This window comes from Plecotus auritus (genome assembly GCF_963455305.1).
Source record: "Plecotus auritus genome assembly, chromosome: 6".
NCBI lineage: Eukaryota > Metazoa > Chordata > Mammalia > Chiroptera > Vespertilionidae > Plecotus > Plecotus auritus.
The window spans coordinates 105,912,059-105,932,523 of record NC_137773.1 but is presented as its reverse complement, the minus strand read 5'-3'; the positions used below and the strand labels follow the sequence as shown (position 1 = coordinate 105,932,523).

Genomic DNA, 20,465 nt, shown 5'->3' with positions numbered 1-20,465 from the left:
TTCAGGCAGTCAACAAATGCCGTCAACTCCCCAAGGACTATTCATGGCTGTCCTAAGGATGTAGACCCCAGGTTAAGAACATGTGCTGTGGAGGGTACATTTTAAAAAATAAATAATACTAATTATCAGAACTATCATTCTGATTTCCTGTGTCCACCCCTGTTGTCTAAGCCATTTCACGAGACCAATTATAGGCCAGTAGCCACAGTGCCACAATAAAGAGTATGTGTCCCTGTCCTGGAGACCTCAGGTAATCGAGAGAAATTAGGTTGCATCTCCTGTCTAGCTTTTTTCCTGGAGAACCCCTCTTCTTATACCTTCCCTGTTATTCTCCTGACTATACTTTTTAAAAATTTTTATTTATTAAGAGAGAGAGAGAGAAACATCACTTTTTACTGTTTCGCCCTTTTATGTGTTCATTGTTTGCTTCTTGTATGTGCCCTGACTGGAGATGGAACCCACAACCTTGGTGTATCAGGAAGATGCTCTAACCGAGCTACCTGGCCAGGGCTGACTCTATACTTCTATATCTGCTTCACCTGTCAGTCATCACCAGAGGGGTCCCCTTGGCTGGACCAGCAGAGAGCACTTGGCGCAGCCTGCCTGACCCTGACCTCCTGGGCTCAACCACCTCCTAGGTATCTGCTAAATCCAATTTTCTTCCTGGCCCCTAGAACAAAGACAAGCTACTCTCCAGGGACCCAGAATTTCAGATGGGGACATTTTCCCAGCACCTTCAGACCAGTTAAAGGAATCTTTAGGCTGCAAGGACACCCAGGCAGAGGCACCTAACCCCAGAGCCAGTCTTCTGCATTGTAAGGAGTAGGGCTCACATTCTGGGGGCCGGACAGATGGGGGAAAGTCTTAAAACGTCCCAGGCTAATCTGACCTGGAACTCTAGCCTTGACTTTGGCCCCGTCGCCAAGGTCAGGGGTCACGCCGCTGGGTTCGGAGGGCCCCCATCTCTTCCTACCCTCGCCTCTTCCTCCTGCCTTTGGCCAATCCTGAGCTTGCTGAAATGGAAGGGGCTTCCCACGGCTGCCTAATTATGAGGAGGCAGCAATTATGCATAACGGATCATAATGAAATCTGTCCGAAGTGAGAAAGGAGTTCTGAGAGGGCATGGGTGTCAGAAATGGCCCAGCCAGAAACAGCGAATACTAAGGACACAGCCGTGGTGACCACCCGCGACAACGCCAGAGCCAGAGCCTACACAGCAGCCCTAGTCTCCGGTGTACGCTCGCGCGTCGCTCCTCTCCTCCCCCCGCCCCCACCCCCACCCCTTCGCTCTTGCAGAATGCGGAACGTGGTTTCCATACAGCGCGGCTCAACAGAGCGCTCGGGAATTCGCACAAGAGCTTCTTGGCGGGAGGCTTGCACATTGCCAGCCGCAAGCTCTAGGTGGCGTCATCTCTTCGGCTGGGACGCCGCACGCACGCGCGGAGCTCCGCACGAGGGAACCGCGGGCATGCGCTAAGCGGGACGAGACGGCGGCTCGGCGGGGTCACCCAAACGCAGGCGCAGTGCGGTGTTTGTCTGCCGGGCTGACGGGCGGCCGGGCGGCCGGCGGTGCGCGGCGGCGGCGGCGGGGAAGATGGCGGCGTCCTCCCTGGAGCAGAAGTTGTCCCGCCTGGAAGCAAAACTGAAGCAGGAGAACCGCGAGGCCCGTCGGAGGATCGACCTCAACCTGGATATCAGCCCCCAGCGGCCCAGGCCCAGTAAGCACAGCGGCGTGGGGGAGGGGGCGGGCGGGGGCGGGGCGCGCTCTGCGGGAGGCCCCGCCCACGTCTCTAGGCCCCGCCTCCTCTTCCGGAGCGCGCTCGCTTCTCCTCACTGCTCCCCCAGCTGTCTGCTCGCGTGGAGAGGGTCACGGTGACCCCGCGCCTAGGGGCTGGCGTGCTCCCGGACGGTCCTCCCCCAGCCTGGGGGAATTCACCTTTATGGGGCCTGAGAGGCTAGTTACCCGGCTCCAGGTGATGTTACCCCACCGGATGACCTGCCCCCATCACCGTGATCTGCGGAGCCTCCGTCACCTACTGTGAGCCGTGCTTCCTCTACCCCATGCGACTGTGACTACATCCAGGTCCCCAGCAAACTCGCACTCATCCCTTTTGACCAGGTGGTTCCACTCCCTCCATCTCAGTAACTGTTAAGAGAACCCTATTCCCACTCCACTCCTGGGTCCTTGTCATCGGCTTCAAGGGGGGGATCCACTCACATACTCACACCTGGCCTGGGGACACCTGAAGTCACTTGAGCACATATAACCCCCCTTTTTCCTCTGACCTGATGATTCTCCCACTCCCTCCCTGTGACTGGGGATCCCTTCTCCCCAGTCGGACTTTGTCATTGGGCTCAGCAGCCCCCTACACATATACCAGGCCCTTGCATACTCCTCTGACCAGTTTCACTACCACCATCTTGGTGACTGTGTCTAGCTTCTCAAAAATACACACCCAACCTCCAGTCTGAGGACTTTGTCATTTGGGCTCAATGACTTCTTCTCCACACACCGATACCGACCTGGCCTGGGGACACCCGAGGCCAATATGGTAATATCTAGCATCACAGCACTCATATACCTCTCCTCTGATTTCACCATCTCAATGCCTACCTTCCTGGCATCTTGTCATCTGGAATCAAGAGTTGTCCCTCCAATACCCCCACCTGCCCCGGAATCACCATGATTACATTTAGTCTTGTTATGTCCCACAGAACCCCTCCTCAAATCCTCTCGCAGCTGGAGGCCATCAGATTTCCCTAATGAACAGCACCCCACAACGTTTTCTGTGTCTTTGTCTTCTTTAATGTCCTCTTTGATATGACCCTTGTAGCTTATGTAGCTCCCATGGCATCATCCTGACAGGAGGAGGAAGACAACCTATATCTGGGTACTCCCAACTACCCGCTACACACCCAGCCTGACCTTCACAGCCTGAAACCCAGCCCAGTCCCTGTGTAGGGCCCACTCCCCATCCCTCCCTTCCTGGGTCAGCTTGGGTTCCTCCATGAGAGGATCTCCTGGGGCCCAGAGAAAGCCTTGAAGCTGCGATGCTGGCATTTATAGACACTCCCTGGCCTGAGGCAGGAAGCCCAGCCAGGACTGGAGGGTCCATGCTGGATTCTGCAGTGCTGCACGCCCCCCACCCCGGCCCCCCAGCATGAACAAGACAGAGTTGGGTATGGGGCCTGAGGTTCCTATGGGGATGGCTGTCCCAGTTGCAGAATGAGGCACAGCGAGGCCCAAGGGGGCAGGCCCTTGAGGAGCCCCACTCTAGGCATCTGTGTCTGTGTCAGCTCCATCCCATCCTTCCAGTCCGCCCATCTGTCAGTTTCTACCCATCTCTGCAGTTTGGTGCCTTGCACCTCCCCCTCCTCCTCATTATGATTTGATTTCTTTTCTTTTGGACAAATCGGTTGTTTCTGTTGTGATTTATCGTCGTGTTGTGTTTTTTTTTCTTCCTTTTCCCCATCCAGTTATTGTGATCACTCTAAGCCCTGCTCCTGCCCCGTCCCAACGAGCAGGTACCAGCCTTTTTATCATCGCTGCTTGGACATCTGCACCATTGACTTAACTGCTGCCCCAGCTGCAGAATCCCATCCCTCATCCCCCCATGCCGTGTGTGTGTATGTGTGTGTGTGTGTACATGTGTGTATGTGCGCATGCTAGTACTAGTACACATACCACTACACACCTCCTTGAACTCTCTCATTCTCAGTCTTTCTCCCTCCATGCGATCCACATCAGGCCCATTCCACCTCTTCCTCTGTGTTCTCTCACCCCCCCTCTTCCCTTTCTCTCAGAGGCAGGTTTGGACTCCCTGGAGGAGGAACTGGGCTCCCTCACTAACGAAGTATATCACTTGTGAGGGAGTCACATGTGTGTGTGCAAGTGTGTGTGTATCAGTGAAAAGGAGAGAAAGTGGGACCAATGGGTCAGCTGTGCCTATGTATCCACTTCAACAATTCAGGAAACAAGTTTTGGCCCCTGTGTGCTATGTCTCTTCTAGGCTCCAGGAGCACAGCAGTTAATAAAATGGACCAAGTCCCTCTCCTTGTGCAGCTGATGCTCCACTAGAGAAGGGGTGGAGTATGAACAGTGAGCAAACTCTTAGTCTAGGGCAGCCGTGGGCAAACTACGGCCCGCGGGCCGGATCCGGCTGTTCTATCCGGTTCTCTTGCTCTCCCCTCCGCTCCTTTACTTCGAATTTATATTAGTTCACACAAACACTCCATCCATGCTTTTGTTCCGGCCCTCCGGTCCAGTTTAAGAACCCATTGTGGCCCTCGAGTCAAAAAGTTTGCCCACCCCTGGTCTAGGGAGAGCAGGAGAAAGCTATGAACCTTGGAGAAAAGGCAGAGTAGAGTAGGGATGAGGGCTCTGCAGCAGGGTGGTCGGGGAAAGCCTCTGGAAAAGGTAGGATTTTTTTAACAATTAAAAAAACACCTGTATTGTAAGTTCAAAACATGCTCGCCCTGGCGGGTGTGGCTTAGTTGGTTGGGCATCGTCCCATGCACCAGAAGGTTGCTGGTTCCATTCTTGGTCAAGGGCACATGCCTGAGTTGTGGACTGCATCCCGGGTAGGGGGCATGCAGGAGGCAGCTGATGGATGTTGTGCTCTCACATAGATGTTGCTCTCTCCCGCTCCCTTCCTCTCCCTCTAAAAATCAATAAACTATTCTTTTTTTAAAAAATGATCAGAAAAGTAAGTTCCACCAGCACAGGATTATAGACGACAAGCCCCACCATGTCATGGAGGATTTCTCTGTTCCTGGATACATGATGATAAATAAAACCACTTCTATTTTACTCAATGAAAATTCAAGGAGAGCCTCAGGTTATACCTTGGTGCTGGGCTGTCCATTATTTTTGGTGTCTTGTGCATGGTTCCAACTGCCCGTCACTTGGGGAAACTGTAAAATGATTTCTTCTGGAAGCAAAGTCTTGTGGGAGGTGGGGGGAGCAGCTGAATAGAGGTAGAAGAACGGCCCTGCCAAGGCCTGAGTGTAGGTGCCACTGGGTCTGGGAATGGATGTGTATAGCACAGGCCCAGTGTGGGGGGGTGTGAAAGACCAGGCTGGAGGCCTGGTCCTGTTGGCCCTTGTGGGTAAGTAGGACTAGGTTGGGCAGTTGTATGTGTACCACCTCGTGTGTGTGTGTGTGTGTGTGTGTGTGTGTGTGTGTGTGTGTGTATAAGATGGTGTTGGAGGCTCTGTTGCATCATCTGCCTGGCTGCATGTTTGTGTGGGTTTGTGCTATGCCGTGTGTGTGTGTGTGTGTGCGTGTGTGCGTGTGTGCGTGCGCGCGCACTGGCTGAAAGCCTGGTACATCTATGATTCCTGACAGCTGCATGCCCCATATTCTCTTATTCTCTCTAATTCATTCACCTCCCCCCCCCTCTCTCATTCATCTTCATGATTTCCCTCTGTCCTCCTGACCTGCTTCGTGGCCCATCACCACCTCACAGCTCACTGATCACTCTGGGACTATCTCCCCCTCCCCACCACCACTTCATATCCCAGTGTGCTTCAGTTTGCAGGGCTGGTGGAAGCCTCTGTTTCCTGGCAGCCCTTTCTGGGGCAGCTCAAAGGCCCAGTGGCCTATGTGAGGGAGGGGACCCATGGGGCACCAAAAAATGTGGAGAGGGCAGAGATGTGGTCCTACCCGCAGAGAGCTGACAGTGCAGGGCAGAAAAAGGATCCAGGTACTTGTCCAGGGATGAGAACCGGACAGTCTCAGGAGATTCCATGTGCAGGGGAAGTACAAAGCGAGGTTGTTGAGCCAGAGAGGGAAGGCTTACGACCCTGGTTCAGGCCATGGCAGAGCAGAGGTGTAGGGATGCTACAAAACTGGGGTGGGATGGGGGGCATGGGAGTCGAGGGTTCTGGGCTTGACTATGTCTCTGAAGTCCCCAGAACTCTATCTCTATTCCTGCCAGGCCCTAGCAGGACCTGTACCCCTTCTAGAACTGCAGGCCAGGGTCACATACTTGTTCCCTCACTCTGGCTCCCTCACATCAGGGTCCTGGGTCAACAGGGCAAGGAAAGTGCTCGGCCACCAGCAACTCAAACATACCCACTGGTCACTGGGCCCCTGTTACTAGATGCTCACAGGACTGTGGGAAGAAAAAGTGGGCTGCAGTAGGAGGTGTGGAGAGAGGAGGGATATCAGCTGGAAGCAGGCCCCATGGGAAGGTGAACCTGGGAGGGTGCTTGTAGCCAGTGCCCTCCCAAGCCAAGGAGCCCCTTCCAGAGTGCCAGGGCCTCTCAGGTATGAGGGTTCAATGGAGGATTGTGTGTCTCCTCCGGGGGCCACAACAGCCTCTGCTCCTCCAACCTGTTGCCAACCCAGCCAGGGGAGGCTCCCACCCCCTCAGTGAACCTACTCTTCTGTCCAGGCCCCTCTCTGGCCTGTCTCTGCAGCACCCCCACTCTTGGGTAGCTGGGCTCCAGTCTTGGCTCCCGTCTGTCTGTCTCCTGCCCTCCCATTCCCTAACGCTGCCTGCCTGTCCTGGGCTGTCGGCTGCCTGCCCGCTGCCTGCCTGCCTGCAGCATGTTCAAAGCCATCTGCATGCAGGCTGCTGGAAAGAACCAAACCCCTGCCTGGCCTAGCACCCCCTCCAAATCCCACCAGTCCTATAGGGGCTGTGCCAGCCGGAACCCCTCATCAGCAGGACACAGGTCCAGCTGGGGTCCTGCACCTGCCACTGTCCCTGTTGGCTCCAGCTGTGCAAGCCAGGCTGGGAGGCTCACAGATGAGCCTGCTGGCCAGAGGGTGGCCTTCCCTTACTTTGGAACAGAACATGGGGTGGGGGAACCCTGTGTCCCTTGCCCACTGTCTCCCCAGGATGGTCTGCCTCACTCTTGTTAGACAGCCAAGTTCATTGCAGCCCACAGGACCAGAGCGCAGGCTGTTCCTGGCTGGCAATCCTTCTGAACATGGTCCTGAGCATGGGCGCTGTGGCCCTGGGCCTGCTTCTTGGGCAGACGTGGGGAGGAAAGGGACATGCCAGGGAGGATGCCTGTCTGAGGGATGCCATCAGCCTCCAGGACTCATTTTTCTGTCAGCATTGACTTGGGGATGAACCATTGGTCTCTGGGGACCACCATTCCCAGCCAGCCCACTCCATCTCCTTCCAGGGGAGGGAGATGGGAGAGGTACCCTGAGAGTGGTTCCAAGGGTGGGGCGCCAGCTCCTCCCACCCAGCAGGGCAGGCGGCTGTGCTAGCCTATCTGAGGATTCCTGGGAGGGGAAAAATCAAGGTCCCTAGCCCCCAGATGCCAGCATTGGAGGTGGGGCCAGCTGCGTGCCAACCCCCTCCATGGCCCTGCCTCTCACCCCAGCCCTCCAGCTCCCACTGGCCAACGATGGCGGTAGCCGTTCACCATCTTCTGAGAACTCCCCGCAGCAACCCACGCCCCCTGCCCGGCCCCGTCACATGCTGGGGCTCCCATCCACCTTGTTCATACCCCGAAGCATGGAGAGGTGAGCCTTCAGAATGGGGCCACTGACCTTTAGGAGGTCAGCTTGGAGAGGGTTGCTGGGCTAGCCCCAGGGAGGAGGTGGTGAAATATGTGGGAAACCCCTGTGTGTTGGGAGCTGGGGTGGTCTCAGGTTGGTCAGGACCCCCCTCCACTCACACTCTCACCCTGTTCCTCCAGTATCGAGATTGATCAGAAGCTGCAGGAGATCATGAAGCAGACAGGCTACCTGACTATTGGGGGCCAGGTACCACCCTTCCCCCCAGCCCCTGGGCAGTGGGGGAGGACACAGTGGGGCTAGGTCTACGTGGTAGGGCAGAGGCTGGGCAGACCCTCAGTCCTGACTCTCTTCACCAGCGCTACCAGGCAGAAATCAATGACCTGGAGAATTTGGGGGAGATGGGCAGTGGTACTTGCGGCCAGGTATGGAAGATGCGCTTCCGGAAGACAGGCCACGTTATCGCCGTCAAGGTGAGCACCCACCCCGCTCAGGTGAGTCCCATGCCTCTCAGCTCTGGTGCTAAGGATCTCCTCCCCTCCCCCTGCCATCTTGTGCAGCAAATGCGACGCTCGGGGAACAAGGAAGAGAACAAGCGGATCCTCATGGACCTGGACGTGGTACTCAAGAGTCACGACTGCCCCTATATCGTGCAGTGCTTCGGGACCTTCATCACCAATGTGAGCCTGACTGCCCAGCCCCCGCTTTTCTGCGCACTCCCTTAAGTCTCTCTTGAGAGTGTGCCCCCCAGCCCCCGTTCTCTTCCCCTGATTGGGGTGGGCAAGAAGGTACGGCCACCTCCAAGCCATGCCTGCTGCCCTTGCAGACGGATGTCTTCATTGCCATGGAGCTCATGGGCACCTGTGCTGAGAAGCTGAAGAAGCGGATGCAGGGTCCCATCCCTGAGCGGATCCTGGGCAAGATGACGGTAGCGGTGAGTGGCCAGGCTAGGGCAGGAGGCCCAGGCCCATCTCCCCCCCGCCAGTCACAGTGCTCCTCTTTCCTCGCAGATTGTGAAGGCGCTCTACTACCTGAAGGAGAAGCATGGTGTGATCCACCGGGACGTCAAACCCTCCAACATCCTGCTGGATGAGCGGGGCCAGATCAAGCTCTGCGACTTTGGCATCAGTGGCCGCCTTGTCGACTCCAAGGCCAAAACACGGAGCGCTGGCTGCGCTGCCTACATGGCAGTAAGTGGGGGCCCGGGTGGCCTGGGCAGTGTACCCGCTCCAGCCGCAGGGGTCCATTCTCCCCTTTCCCTGTCTACTCTTCCCCACCTCTTCCCTACAGCCTGAGCGCATTGACCCCCCGGACCCCACAAAGCCAGACTATGACATCCGGGCTGACGTGTGGAGCCTGGGTATCTCTCTGGTGAGTTGGGGCCCTTCTTCCTGAGGGCTGGGGTGACCCATTTCTGGGAGGACAGCAGGGTGGGTAGGAGTCTGTTTTCGACCAATCCAGCCCATGTATTCTCAGGTGGAACTGGCGACAGGACAGTTTCCCTACAAGAACTGTAAGACGGACTTCGAGGTCCTCACCAAGGTCCTGCAGGAAGAGCCCCCGCTCCTGCCCAGTCACATGGGCTTCTCGGGGGACTTTCAGTCATTCGTCAAAGACTGGTGAGGAGCCCCTACCCAGGCCTTCCAGGAGGGGGGCAGATCAGGTGTGGCCCCAAGCTCAAAGTAGCCAGGGAAGTTTGGGGTGGGAGGATGGAAAGCCTGCCCTCATGGGGGTGGGATAGCTGTGGGTCAGAAGGGGCTCAGGGCAGGGGCTGCAGGAAGGAGCCAAAGCTTTGGGAGCCATGACTTGGGTTTGGACTTGGCCTGAGGTGACAGCTGGCCCCTGGGCATTTGGCTGGGTGGCCTGGGGCTTCACCTCAGGAAGTTTTAAACAAGCAGGGGGGAGGGCCATGAGCATCCTGCACCAACAAGCAGAATTATGTAGGCAGGACCTTCATATTGGATTCTCCCTCAGGGAAACCCCTCCTACTGGCACCTTAAAACATGGTTCAGGCCCCGGGTCCTCTGAGGTATCCCAGTTGGTGACACAGGGCAGGGAAGATGCAGTAGCTCCTCCCCACAGGTTTTACAGACCCCTGGCTCAGCAGGTAGACCAGCTGAGCCCCTCCAGGCTCTCACTTCCCTTTCCTCCCTTCTTTCCCCAGCCTTACTAAAGATCACAGGAAGAGACCAAAGTATAATAAGCTACTTGTGAGTACCTGAGGCCCCTCCCCACCTTCACTCCTCACCGCCTACTCATCTAGACACCCAGGGCCTGGGTGAGGCCAGCAGCTGCCCTTGTTCTAAGCTCCCCCCTCGGGCCCTGCAGGAACACAGCTTCATTAAGCGTTATGAGACGCTGGAGGTGGATGTGGCGTCCTGGTTCAAGGATGTCATGGCGAAGACCGAGTCACCGAGGACTAGTGGAGTCCTAAGCCAACACCACCTGCCCTTCTTCAGGTAGCTGCGTGGCGGTGGCCAGCCCCACTGGGGGGAGGGGCCAGAGAAGTGGCCACAGGTCCCCTCTTCCCTACCCAGCCACCCAGCTGCCCGCCAAGGGAGACCTGGGAACTGGATGGCCGCCGAGGGCTGAGGACAGAAAGTAGGGGATGCCAACCCAACCCCGACTCCCTACCCAGCAGCCACGGACAGATGGGCCCACCAGGCCCTAGCCCTTCCAGTCCTGGGGTCAGCCGGCTGTGCAAGTCCCCCCAACAGACACTGTGAACGGAAGACAGCAGCAGGCCATGAGCAGACTTGCTATTTATTCAGTCGTAACCCCTGGGCTGGGGTGGCCACCAGGGGCCAGGAGAGAGTCACCCCTCTTGCATCCTCCCCATGCTGTCCCTCCCACCTTCGTGGTACACATGCTCCCTGTCTCTATCTGCCTCTGTCACCTCCCTTGATGCCTCTCTGGTTTTCCCTGTCTCCCTTCCTGTATCTGCCTCTCTCCTGGCCCAAGCCCAGGCTCTGTTACCCACAGCAGGACTCCTCGGTCCATTTAGGTCTGTGGCAAGCAGTGAGTCCTTTGGCTGGCATCCTCGTCCCAGGAAGGCAGGCTGGGCATTATGACTGCAGCTGACCCAGGCTGTGGGGGCTCTGGCGCTTGCGCGCTCTCTTGCTCTCTCTCTCTTTCTCTTTCTCTCTTTGATCTCAGGGGGTCCTTTTTGGAATTTATTGTATTTTATTGTACTTGGTGGGGTGTTTGGGGGATGGGGGAGGAAGAAGAGCTTGTTCTCATGGGGTTTGTCAGTACCTTCAGAAACTTTTACCAAAGTCATGTTTAGCTGCTGTGGTATTGCCCCCAACCTCCTGTGGGCATTGGGGGCTGGAGCCAGGTAGGGGCCTGGGCCACTGTGCCTTGTCAGCCTGTTCTGGAGAGACTAGTCCCAAAGGTGGGTGCTGGGGGTGGGGGCTCTTCCCTTGGGGCTGGAGACTGGCCACAGCTTGGGGTGAATTGAGGACCTCAGGCTGTGTGGAGGGAGCCCATGGGGCTGTGGCCACACAGGGTGGCCTTCAGGGAAGGTGGGTATGGGGCATGGTGGGAGGCAGTAAATGCTGGTGTGGCAGGAGAAGGGAGTGAATGACAGTAGTGGGGGTCACAAGGCCCAGGGAGGCAGGGATTGAGTGTATAGGGAATGGATGTGGGGGTTTGAGGATGTGTGACAGGGACAGAAGTGGGGCAGGCCTAGGGCTGGGGGTGTGAAGGCATTCATGCCCTCACAGTGCCCCTGAGCACCCCTCAACTCCCCCAGAGCTGGCCAGTCCCCAGCCCACCTTGAGGATAGGCCATGGGGCCCCTCTTCCCCCCAACCCCCTCAGCAGCAGTCAGAGCAGGAAGTTGGGGGGGTTCCTTTTTTGTTGGTGATGCATGCAAATCAGTGGACAAACATACACACACCAACCAACCAACGCCAAAGGTGATGAACTCCCTGGATGTAGCTGGAGCAATGTAGACTCAGCATAGGCATCACTGTAACCTCTCACTATCCTATTGACTCGTTACTCTTAACATAGTCACAAAAGGCCGCATGTTTAAAAAGTACTCCTTGTCTTCTCTCTGCTCCCCCCAGGGGGTTGGGGTGGCCACCTTTCTTGCCCAAATCCCCCTTGTGACTGGATGGGGCAGGATAGAGGTAGGTGGGCAACAGGCCTGGCTCCACCCTCGGGGCGGGTCCCAGTCAAGGGGGCTTTTGCCCATAACCAGAAGGTCAAGTGGCTGGTTCCAGGGCCAGCAAAGGCCAGAGGCCGGCTGCCGGTTTATTTTATTTAACTTAATTTTGTTTTTATAAGTGTGTGTGTCTGCCTGTCCCTCCCCTTCAGTGTTAATTAAGTGGGAGCCCTGGGGGAGCCTCTCCTCCCCCTACCCACCTCTCCCCTGTTTCCTCCCTCTATCTCCAGTCACCAGCCGTCCTTCTGGACCAGGCAGAGGGTTGAGCGGGCAGGCAGGAGCCTGGGGCGACTTGGCCCAGCCCACCAGCCCATGACCCCTTCTCAGGCCGCCAGTATTGCCCCTTCCCTTTTTAAAATGAAGCACCCTCGTTTGTAAATCCTTAGATGCTTGAGAATAAAACCCCTCCCTTTTCTTCCACTGAGTCTGTGGTGTGACCTGAGCCTTGGCATGATATGGCCTGAGATGTTGGAACGGTCTGTAAACCCTGACCTTGGGGTTGGAGGGCTGGGAAGTGGTGAATTCTGGTGGATAAGGTCTCTGCATCAAAAGGGAAACGGAGGCAGGGTTGTGGCTGGGAGGGTGGTCTTGGTAGTGATTTGCCGAACATCAAGCAGGCAGTATGGAGGGACACCCAACCCCCAATAGCCAGAGGTCCTGCTGGAGAAGAGCTCTTAATCCCTGGCAGGCCTTGGGGAAGGGCTCTGGTGTCAGCCCCTCAGTCTGCCACCCCCGCTCTTAGCTTCCCGGAGTGGCTGCCCAGCCAAGGACAGGGACACCTGCTTACCTGCTGGGCCTGGGTGCTGCCTGGACTGGTGCCTCTGCCTCTGGCCCCCACACACTTACTGCAGCCAGTCCAGCATGCTGGGTACCACGGTCCTACTGCTGGCCCTGCTCCCAGGGATCTCCACCTTGCCCAGCGGGCCGCCTGGTATGTAGGGATTGGGAAATATATATGCCTTTGTGCTCCCATTCCTGTGCCACCCTTTCTGAACCTCCCATCTATCTTGCCTTGAGGAATGGGTGGGTGGGCAGTGGGGTCTACCCCTGTTCCCCATTTCCAGGTTCTCTAGGATCCCCAACTTCAAAGTTCCCAGCAGCCACGTGAGGCCAAGTACTGTGGGAGGGGAGGGGTCCGTGCAGATACTTTTAGGGAATGTGTGTGTGGGCCATCATGAAGCAGACATGTATGCACTGCATGTGCATGTCCTCACTGATTAGAAGACCCCTGTTGGCGTTCCTGGTGCCTCTGCCTTTACTGCAATGCCCTCAACCTGAGAGGGAGGAATCTGGACAAAAGCAAAGCCTGGTGGCCTGGCTGGGCTTGGGCTGTGCCAGAAGGGCTGTGGGAGAGCACCCCTTTCCCTTCCCCCCTTCCTTTGATGACAGCACCTGTCTCCCCTTAGAAAGGGAAGGGTGGGGGCCCCACACTCCTGGCCCTGCTGCAGCTTCTGGGCTCCTCAGCCCCTTCCCAGTCTGGAATTCCCTCGCTCATTCTGGGGAAGGAAATCAAAGTCCAGGAAGGGGAGCCCCTCCCCAGGGGCACACAGCTTTGTGCACAGCCTCGCTGCTGGGCTGCGATGCCCCATGGGTCCCCAGGGAATACATCATAGCTGGTGTCCCACCTGCACTGAACGAGGAGTCCAGCGTGAGTGAATTCTCCACGCAACATTTTCCAGAGGAGGCCAGGAGATTGAATCATTTGCTTGAGGGCCTAAGGGGCAGCCCGCACTCCCTCTGTGCCCCTCTTTCTGACCCGCCAGCGCCCCCCTTCCCAGGGGCGCCCGGTTCGCGGCTGCGTCGACCCCTTTTCCATCTAGAGCTGTCGGACGCACAGGACGCGTTTCAGCGCCGCGCAGGGCCGCTCGAGGTCCCAGCGGACAGCCGCGTGTTCGTGCAGGTGCGGACAGACATGGGGCAAGCCGGGCCGGCGGGCAGGTGGGCACAGCTGGATCCTGAAGGCGACACTCCACCCCCAGGCGGCCCTGGCCCGGTCCTCCCCGCGCTGGAGCCTGGCCCTGCACCACTGCTGGGTGACGCCCTCCTCACGTCCGGCCCCAGGACCCACCCTGGCGCTACTGCGAGGGGGCTGCCCCACCGATTCCTCGGTCACCTTCCCGCCACCACGCCCTGGGGCCACCCGCTTCAGCTTCCGTCTGCACTCGGTCTTCAATGCCTCTGTGCAGTTCTTGCACTGCCAGCTGAGCCGCTGCCGCCTCCGGAGAATCCACCGGACTCCTGAATCTCTGACGCTGCCGCCCCAGTCGCCGGTGTGCGGGAGCAGGACAGGGAGTCTGGGCTCCTGAGGCCTGTGTGGGGGTGGGCAGGATCACCTCCAGCATTTGAAGGAGGAGCCTCTCGGGTTCGGGGAATCGGGGTCAGGGCGCTTTGGAGCCTGGGGCACTGGTCCCTTGGAGCTGGGGGTAGGTACTAGGTCTCTCCCAAGCCGGGCACAGGGGGCTTGAGGGGCCCCAGGGGCTCCGCACAAGGGTTCCTCAGTGAACATGGGGTGTAGGCACTGAATTCCTTCATGGCCATATCACCAGGACCCCCTTGGGTGGGCCTCTGAGGTCCCTCCAAGGCTGGGTGGTTGGATAAAGAAAGCCACTAAGGGGCCAAATCTCTGGGTGCCTAAAGTTGGAATCCACAGGTTAGATGCTCAGAGAGCTGGGTCGTGTGACTTCCCTGAGGGGCTGAAATTTGGAGTCTTTGGGAGCTGTGCGGCTAGCTGTTTGTAGATCTAATGGGCTGGGCTCGGGGACCCCCAAGGGGTCGGATTCACAGGGATCTAGTGGTGGGACTCCTGGTTGCAAAGAGTGCCGGACACTTAGATCTCTCAGGAGTCCTGGGGAGGAGCTGCTGGATCCCGGATCCTCACATCCCCGTCCCTTCCTTCTCTTCCCCCCCACCCCAACTCCCTGCAGTGTTTGCCTCAGGATGAGGCGTGCGCCAGCAGTGGCAGCGGCAAGAGTCTGGGTGCCAACGGCCCCCACCTGCACACACTGACGCAGCCCATCGTGGTCACGGTGCCACGGCCGCCCCTCAGTGAGCGTGAAGTCCTCTGCAGGGGTCCCTGGGGCAGGAAAATTGGGGTGGGAGGACTTCTGGGGCCTGGGCCTAGTCTCCGCGTTGTGCTCCCCACAGGGCCACCCAAGGGCGTCCCCGGCAGAGCCGTACGCCCTGAACCTCCTGCGCCGGCCCCGGTAGCCCTGGAGCCTGCACCGCTGGTGGCGGTGGTGGTGGCCGCCTTCTTGTTGGGCGCCGCGCTGGTCGCCGGGCTCGGCCTCGTGTGCGCGCATTCAGGTACCAAGCTTGGCCCGCTCAGATCTTCGCGCGTCACTCCCAGAATATTCCAGTGCTTTGGGGTCGGGGTCACTGCGTTCCCAGCTTGCGGGGCCTGACCATCCTTAGACCTGCCTCCGTTATGCCCGTAGTAGCCCCCAGGGGGCGCCCCTGCACCGGGCCAGCGTTCAGCAACCCCTACTGCTCCGGAGCCTGCCTCTCACTTCCAGCGCCCCCACCTCCCTGCCCACCCCCAAGAGCCTCGCCTAGTGACCCCCAGCCCAGAAGACCCCAGTAAGGCAGGTAAGTGTGTGTGTGTGTAACATAGGGCCCATAGGAGAGCTGGAGGAGGAAGGTGATGATAATGACTCTTCATAGCGCTTTCTCTGTGCCAGGCAGTGTTCTAAATGTTTACTAATTTAATCCTCATAAAAACCTTTTGGTAGATACTATTAAAATCCCCATTTTATAGGAGAGAAAAATGAGGCACTCTCTGAACTTAAGTGATTTATCGAAGGTCACAAAATTTGGTGGAGCTAGGATTCAAACTCAGGCAGTGGGTCACCCGTGGTAGACGCGGGCTGTGTCTGATGGCACTAGGCGAGAATTCAAGATTGAGACCTAGCATCCTCACCCCCGCACACAGACTAATGAGGGAAGCCAATCATCAGCTGAGACGGAGGTAGTTTTCCTAGTGTCCTCTCCCTAGGGTGGCCTGGATCGCCCCTTCAAGGGATGGCGCGCCCCCAGCAGAGTCCAGGGACGCACCCGCCAGACAATGTCGGAGCAGACTCACCAGTCTGGACCGCAGCCTTCGACCTCGGACCCTACGGGACCACTATCCCTGCACCCCGCCTCCTCACTCCTCCCACCTGGACTCAAAATAAACATCTGGGCTGACATGCAGAGTTCTGAAGTATGCTTGTGCGCAGGGTTGGGGGTGCGGAGCAGGAAGCGAAGGCTTGGCATCAGGACTGGGAGGGTTCTGGGCTGGAAGAGGCCCAGACTAGAGAGTTAGAGCTTGGGGGCGGGCTCATAGGGATCAGGGGAGACCCAAGGGCGTTTTGTCCCAAACAGAAAGGGGCACCCGACCCCCCCCCCCCAGCCAGGTTAAGTTTTAAATCCCGCTTTCTTCCTCCACCCCAGCACCGGACCACCTGCCTCTTTAGATCTTCTCATCTTCCCAAATCCAGGCCTTCTCCGCCCTCCACTTGCACCGCCCCGACCCTGCTCTCGCTAGGACCTCGACCTCCGGCCTCTGCTCCGGTCTCCTCTCCCTTCTAGTCTAGAGCTCCCTAAATCCTTCCTGCCCGAGCTCCCCTGGGCATTGACAAGTGCGAAACGACTAGTTCCATTTTACAGATGAGGAAACTGAGGCCGGGTACAGCTAAATCACTTGCTCAAGGTCCCCAGAGCTGGGCTACCCCACAGCCCAGGCTCTTGGCTACGACTGGGCGGGCAGCTGCCCTTCCGGCCTCTTCGAGAAGCAAAACACACTGCAGGAGTTTCACAAGACTTAGTCCAGAAATGGCGAGAGGGCACGAGATCTAAGTGGGCTCCAGTGTACAAGTGAGATAAACTGGGGACAGGGGGACCATGTTCGCCACCGCCAGTTTGGATGCTAGCCTCCCTCATTTCCCAGCCACACCACGCCCTCTACCTCGCAACGCAGAGCCACGCCCCCGTCTGCGTCCGCCTCCGCGCGGTGCTTTGCGGCCCCAGCGGCCTCCGTAACCCCGCCCCCAGGGGAGCGGCCCTGGCCCGCCAACTCCGCCGTCGCCGGCATGAAGCCTCCACCACGGCGACGAGCTGCCCCGGCGCGCTATCGGGGCGAGGTGGCCGGCACCGCCGTCTGGAGCGCCCTCGAGAAGCGGCAGCTGCTCCGACTACTGCAGACGCGGCGGGGCCAGCCGGAGCCGGACGTCGCAGAGCTGGCCGGGGAGCTGCCGGGCCGGAGCGAGGCCGAGGTGACGGGGTCCCGGAACGGAGCAAGGCTGGACGCGGACCTGAGATGTGTGCCGGGAGGGGATGTGGGGGGGACACCGGGAGTAGGACAAGTGGCGTGGCGTGGCCTGGGCGGGACGAGCGCGAGGCTGGGGTCGGAGCGAGCTTGGCGGGACGGCCGGGCGTAGGCGGGGCATACACGAGGCCGAGGGCAGGGCGGGGGCGGGACGCACTGCGAGTAGGACTGAATGGAGACCCAGACTGGGCGGACGTGGCGGACGGAGCAGCGGCGCTAGGCGGGAATGAGGTTGAAATAAGAATCAGGAAATAGGGTGCAGTGGACGAAAGGGAGGTGAATACGGTAGTACTGCAGGGAGGAGCCAGATGGGCCTGGACCTTACATTTTTATGAGGTCACACCTCGGCCTGGACCCCAGACTCTGGGCAGAGTCCCTGTGACCCTTAACGTTGGGCTTTGTCTCTCACCCCAAGCCCTGGGTTTGTAGAAAGCCCATTTGGTCTCCTTTCTCTTCCCCAGATTCGGGATTTCCTCCAGCAGCTCAAGAACCGTGTGGCCCGGGAAGCCATTCAGAAGGTGCATCCAGGTGGCCTAAAGGGTCAAAGGCGTCAGCCCCCAGCTCCCATCGAGGTGAGGCTGGGCAAGGCTCTCTGGAAGATGGGTGGGAGTTGGGAGGATAACTTGGTCAGAGGATCCTCAGGAAGCGGGGGACTCCTAAGAGTTGATCTCTAGGCTGACCATGTATTTTCTGGTTGCCCTACCCAGGTGTGGATGGATCTGGCTAAGAAGATAACAGGCCCACTGGAGGAAGCTCTGACTGTGGCTTTCTCACAGGTACAACCATCCCCTAGGGAGGCGAGGGTGTCCCTAGGGACAGGGTCATATACAAGAGCCTAAGAAAGGTATGGATCTGTGTCCTGGGCCCTTCCTCCTGCTAGCTCTGGCCCTTCACTGGACACCTTGAGCCACGGTACCCCTTCTCTGAGGCCATCTTCTGTGAGCAGGTGGAGGTGGAGAGCTCAGCACAGTTAGCAGGGCAGGGGCCTGACTGGACTTCTGCTTTTCCCTTCCTGATTTGTCTGCCTGTCAGGCGCTCACCATCATGGCTGTGGAGCCTGTCAGCCTCCTGTACTCCAAGCCGTCCAAGCCTACGCAGGCACGTGGAAAACTACTGCCCCTTAACACCCTTGGCAGACAAGAGAACCCAAGCCCTGAGGCTGCTGGCCCCACCCCTGAAGCACCTGCTGGCCCCTCTGCTGAGGGAGACCTCGAAGTGGACTTTGAAAAGATCTACAAGTACCTGTCATCCATCTCCCACAGCTACCATGGCCCTGAGCTTTCCCCAGCTGGTGAGAAGAATGGGGGAGGGGGCTATGGTGGGGGGGGTCCAGGCAGCAAGTCCTGACGTCCTCTTACCCTTCTCCTCGCCATCCACCACCAGAGTCAGCTGTGGTCCTTGACCTGCTCATGTCACTTCCTGAGGAGCTGTCTCACCTGCCCTGTGCAGCCCTGGTTGAGCATATGATGGATACATACCTACACCTGATGGCCCCCCAGTCTGACCCCAGCAGTGCGAACCTGGGACCAGAAGCTGAGGTTTGTGGGACTGGCTCTAGGGGGCAAGAGGAGTGCAGTCAGGCCAACCCCCAGGCCCCTGAGAATGCCAGGCCCAGCAAACCGAGATCTGCCTGGCAAGTAGTTGGGGTTTGCCCCCTGAACCCATTTCTGGTGCCCCTGGAGCTTCTGGGCCAGGTCGCTACCCCTGCAAAGTGAGGGTCCCAGCAGACCGAGCACACACTAGACATCTGTGAGCTCCTGGCCTTCAATTCTGCTTGGGCTGGCACTGGGTCTTCATGAGGATCTGGTCCTGGTGGAAATTCCCTTACTCGGTGTGCAGTGCCAAGTGGCCTTTAGGACGTTCCATACAGCAGGGGTCTCAGAAATGGAAGTTTGTGTTCAGCCACAGATCTTAAGTGGGGGCAGCCAGATGGCTTGGATAAAACCCCCATCAAATACTGCCCCCTCCTTTCCTGCATCCTGTTGCTTATGCCCTATAACTTGAATAAAGTTGTCAATCTGTCTCTTTTTTTAAAGTTGATTTTAGACAGGGAAAGAAACATCGATTTGTTGTTCCACTTGTTTATGCATTCATTGGTTGATTCTTGTATGTGCCCTGACTGGGGATCGAACCCGCAGTCTCAGCATATTGGAATGACACTCTAACCAACTGAGCTACCCAGCAAGGGTTGTGTCACTCTTTTTTCTGTGACTTAAAGGTGGTAGAGCCCTGGCTGGTATTCTCAGTGGTTAGAGTGTCGACCCATGCATCGAAGAGTCATGGGTTTGATTTCTGGTCAAGAGTGCATACCTGGGCCCTAACCGGTTTGGCTCAGTGGATAGAGCGTCGGCCTGCAGACTGAAGGGTCCCAGGTTCGATTCCGGTCAAGGGCATGTACCTTGGTTGCGTGCACATCCCCAGTGGCGGGTGTGCAGGAGGCGGCTGATCGATGTTTCTAACTCTCTATCCTTCTCCCTTCCTCTCTGTAAAAAATCAATAAAATATATATATTAAAAATTAAAAAAAAGAGTGCATACCTAGGTTGCAGGTTCGATCCCAGGCCCTGGTTGGGGCGCATGCAGGAGGCAACCAATTAATGTCTCTCTCCCTTTCTTCCTTCCACTCTCTCTAAAAGTCAATGGATAAAATATCCTCAGGTGAGAATTAACAGCAACAAAAAAAGTGGCAGTGGTAGCTCAGCGTACAGAGGGAGATGTTGGAGGTAGGAGAGAGAGCTTAGGGTCCAGGGGACCGAGGGGCATGCCAAGGAGGAGGGTGCAATCACCAAATGCTACCACTGCCAGGCTTGCTCCAGAGCTGCTTGGAGTGACCTCAGTTTGGCTATGAGGGGACCCTTGGTGATTATGTAGAGGGTAAAGACAAGCTTTAGCTTGAAAGGTGTCAGGGGAAGGTTTTCTGAGCAGGGTGACCTTATATCATACAGATGGAAGGGGGGCGGGCACCAGCAGAGTGAGAGTGTGTTAGGCAAAATGAATCTTTGTACTTAACCCGGACAGTCACCAGGACCACCAGAGTTCACCCCAGAAGAGGTGGGCCCATATCACCTGAAAGGAATGTTCTTGCATACACAAGTGGGTCTGTTGCCACTTGGCTATCTATATCACACCTCCCTCCCCTGCTGGTGTGAGCCACTTCTGTCCATAAGTTACCTTATAAACTTAAAAAAAAAAAAAATATATATATATATATATATATATATATATATATATATATATATGTTTTTTTTTTTTTTTCAGAGAGGAAGGGAGGAGAGATAGAAACATCATAAACATAACCAATGGACATAGACACCAGGGGGGTGAGGGCATGAACAGGAGTGGGGTGGGGGGCAATGGGGGAATAACAACACACATGTAATACCTTAATAAAATAAAAAAGATTGCTGGCCCTCAGCGGGGCCGGTGTGGCTGAGTGATTGAGCATTGACCCAGGAACCCAGAGGTCACCTGTTCAATTCCTTGTCAGGGCCCATGCCCAGGTTGTGGGCTTGAT

The 20,465-nt window shown here is 57.3% G+C and overlaps 3 protein-coding genes across 10 annotated transcripts; all 3 read left to right on the top strand.

The window, feature by feature from the left end:
* Positions 1-1,453: 1,453 nt before the first annotated feature.
* On the top strand, positions 1,454-12,093 carry MAP2K7 (mitogen-activated protein kinase kinase 7). 5 transcript variants are annotated; one of them, XM_080673157.1, is made up of 13 exons: positions 1,460-1,718; positions 3,478-3,525; positions 7,345-7,486; positions 7,663-7,729; positions 7,840-7,953; positions 8,041-8,160; positions 8,307-8,414; positions 8,491-8,670; positions 8,771-8,851; positions 8,957-9,099; positions 9,645-9,690; positions 9,809-9,939; positions 11,881-12,093. In XM_080673157.1, exons 1-13 carry the CDS (start codon positions 1,595-1,597, stop codon positions 12,026-12,028), a joined length of 1,452 nt encoding a protein of 483 aa, XP_080529283.1. In that variant the 5' UTR covers positions 1,460-1,594; the 3' UTR covers positions 12,029-12,093. The 5 variants fall into 5 exon arrangements, with proteins under 5 accessions (XP_080529284.1, XP_080529287.1, XP_080529283.1 ...); XM_080673159.1 differs by having other exon boundaries at positions 10,122-12,069; XM_080673160.1 differs by having other exon boundaries at positions 10,018-12,069.
* A 295-nt stretch (positions 12,094-12,388) lies between these two features.
* TGFBR3L (transforming growth factor beta receptor 3 like) lies at positions 12,389-15,833 on the top strand. 4 transcript variants are annotated; one of them, XM_080673156.1, is made up of 7 exons: positions 12,389-12,581; positions 13,429-13,550; positions 13,630-13,920; positions 14,575-14,695; positions 14,795-14,953; positions 15,085-15,235; positions 15,642-15,833. In XM_080673156.1, exons 1-6 carry the CDS (start codon positions 12,512-12,514, stop codon positions 15,228-15,230), a joined length of 909 nt encoding a protein of 302 aa, XP_080529282.1. In that variant the 5' UTR covers positions 12,389-12,511; the 3' UTR covers positions 15,231-15,235; positions 15,642-15,833. The 4 variants fall into 4 exon arrangements, 3 of the variants coding, with proteins under 3 accessions (XP_080529282.1, XP_080529280.1, XP_080529281.1); XM_080673154.1 differs by lacking the exon at positions 12,389-12,581 and having other exon boundaries at positions 12,717-13,550; XM_080673155.1 differs by lacking the exons at positions 12,389-12,581; positions 15,085-15,235; positions 15,642-15,833 and having other exon boundaries at positions 12,717-13,550; positions 13,630-13,922; positions 14,795-14,927.
* Positions 15,834-16,657: 824 nt separating this feature from the next.
* On the top strand, positions 16,658-18,975 carry SNAPC2 (small nuclear RNA activating complex polypeptide 2). Its single transcript, XM_080674416.1, has 5 exons — positions 16,658-16,899; positions 17,414-17,524; positions 17,660-17,728; positions 17,985-18,243; positions 18,336-18,975. Exons 1-5 carry the CDS (start codon positions 16,717-16,719, stop codon positions 18,665-18,667), a joined length of 954 nt encoding a protein of 317 aa, XP_080530542.1. The 5' UTR covers positions 16,658-16,716; the 3' UTR covers positions 18,668-18,975.
* Positions 18,976-20,465: the final 1,490 nt, after the last annotated feature.

Excerpts from the sequence above, each read along its gene's own strand:
- TGFBR3L (XM_080673154.1), top strand. The coding sequence starts at position 12,807 with ATGTGTGTGTGGGCCATCATGAAGCAGACATGTATGCACTGCATGTGC. Across the intron at positions 14,696-14,794 it reads GGTGCCACGGCCGCCCCTCA|GGCCACCCAAGGGCGTCCCC; the intron begins GTGAGCGTGAAG and ends TGCTCCCCACAG. Across the intron at positions 14,954-15,084 it reads CCTCGTGTGCGCGCATTCAG|TAGCCCCCAGGGGGCGCCCC; the intron begins GTACCAAGCTTG and ends TTATGCCCGTAG.
- SNAPC2 (XM_080674416.1), top strand. The coding sequence starts at position 16,717 with ATGAAGCCTCCACCACGGCGACGAGCTGCCCCGGCGCGCTATCGGGGC. Across the intron at positions 16,900-17,413 it reads CGGGCCGGAGCGAGGCCGAG|ATTCGGGATTTCCTCCAGCA; the intron begins GTGACGGGGTCC and ends TCTCTTCCCCAG. Across the intron at positions 17,729-17,984 it reads TGACTGTGGCTTTCTCACAG|GCGCTCACCATCATGGCTGT; the intron begins GTACAACCATCC and ends TCTGCCTGTCAG.
- MAP2K7 (XM_080673157.1), top strand. The coding sequence starts at position 1,595 with ATGGCGGCGTCCTCCCTGGAGCAGAAGTTGTCCCGCCTGGAAGCAAAA. Across the intron at positions 8,852-8,956 it reads GGAGCCTGGGTATCTCTCTG|GTGGAACTGGCGACAGGACA; the intron begins GTGAGTTGGGGC and ends ATGTATTCTCAG. Across the intron at positions 9,940-11,880 it reads CACCACCTGCCCTTCTTCAG|TCACCAGCCGTCCTTCTGGA; the intron begins GTAGCTGCGTGG and ends CTCTATCTCCAG.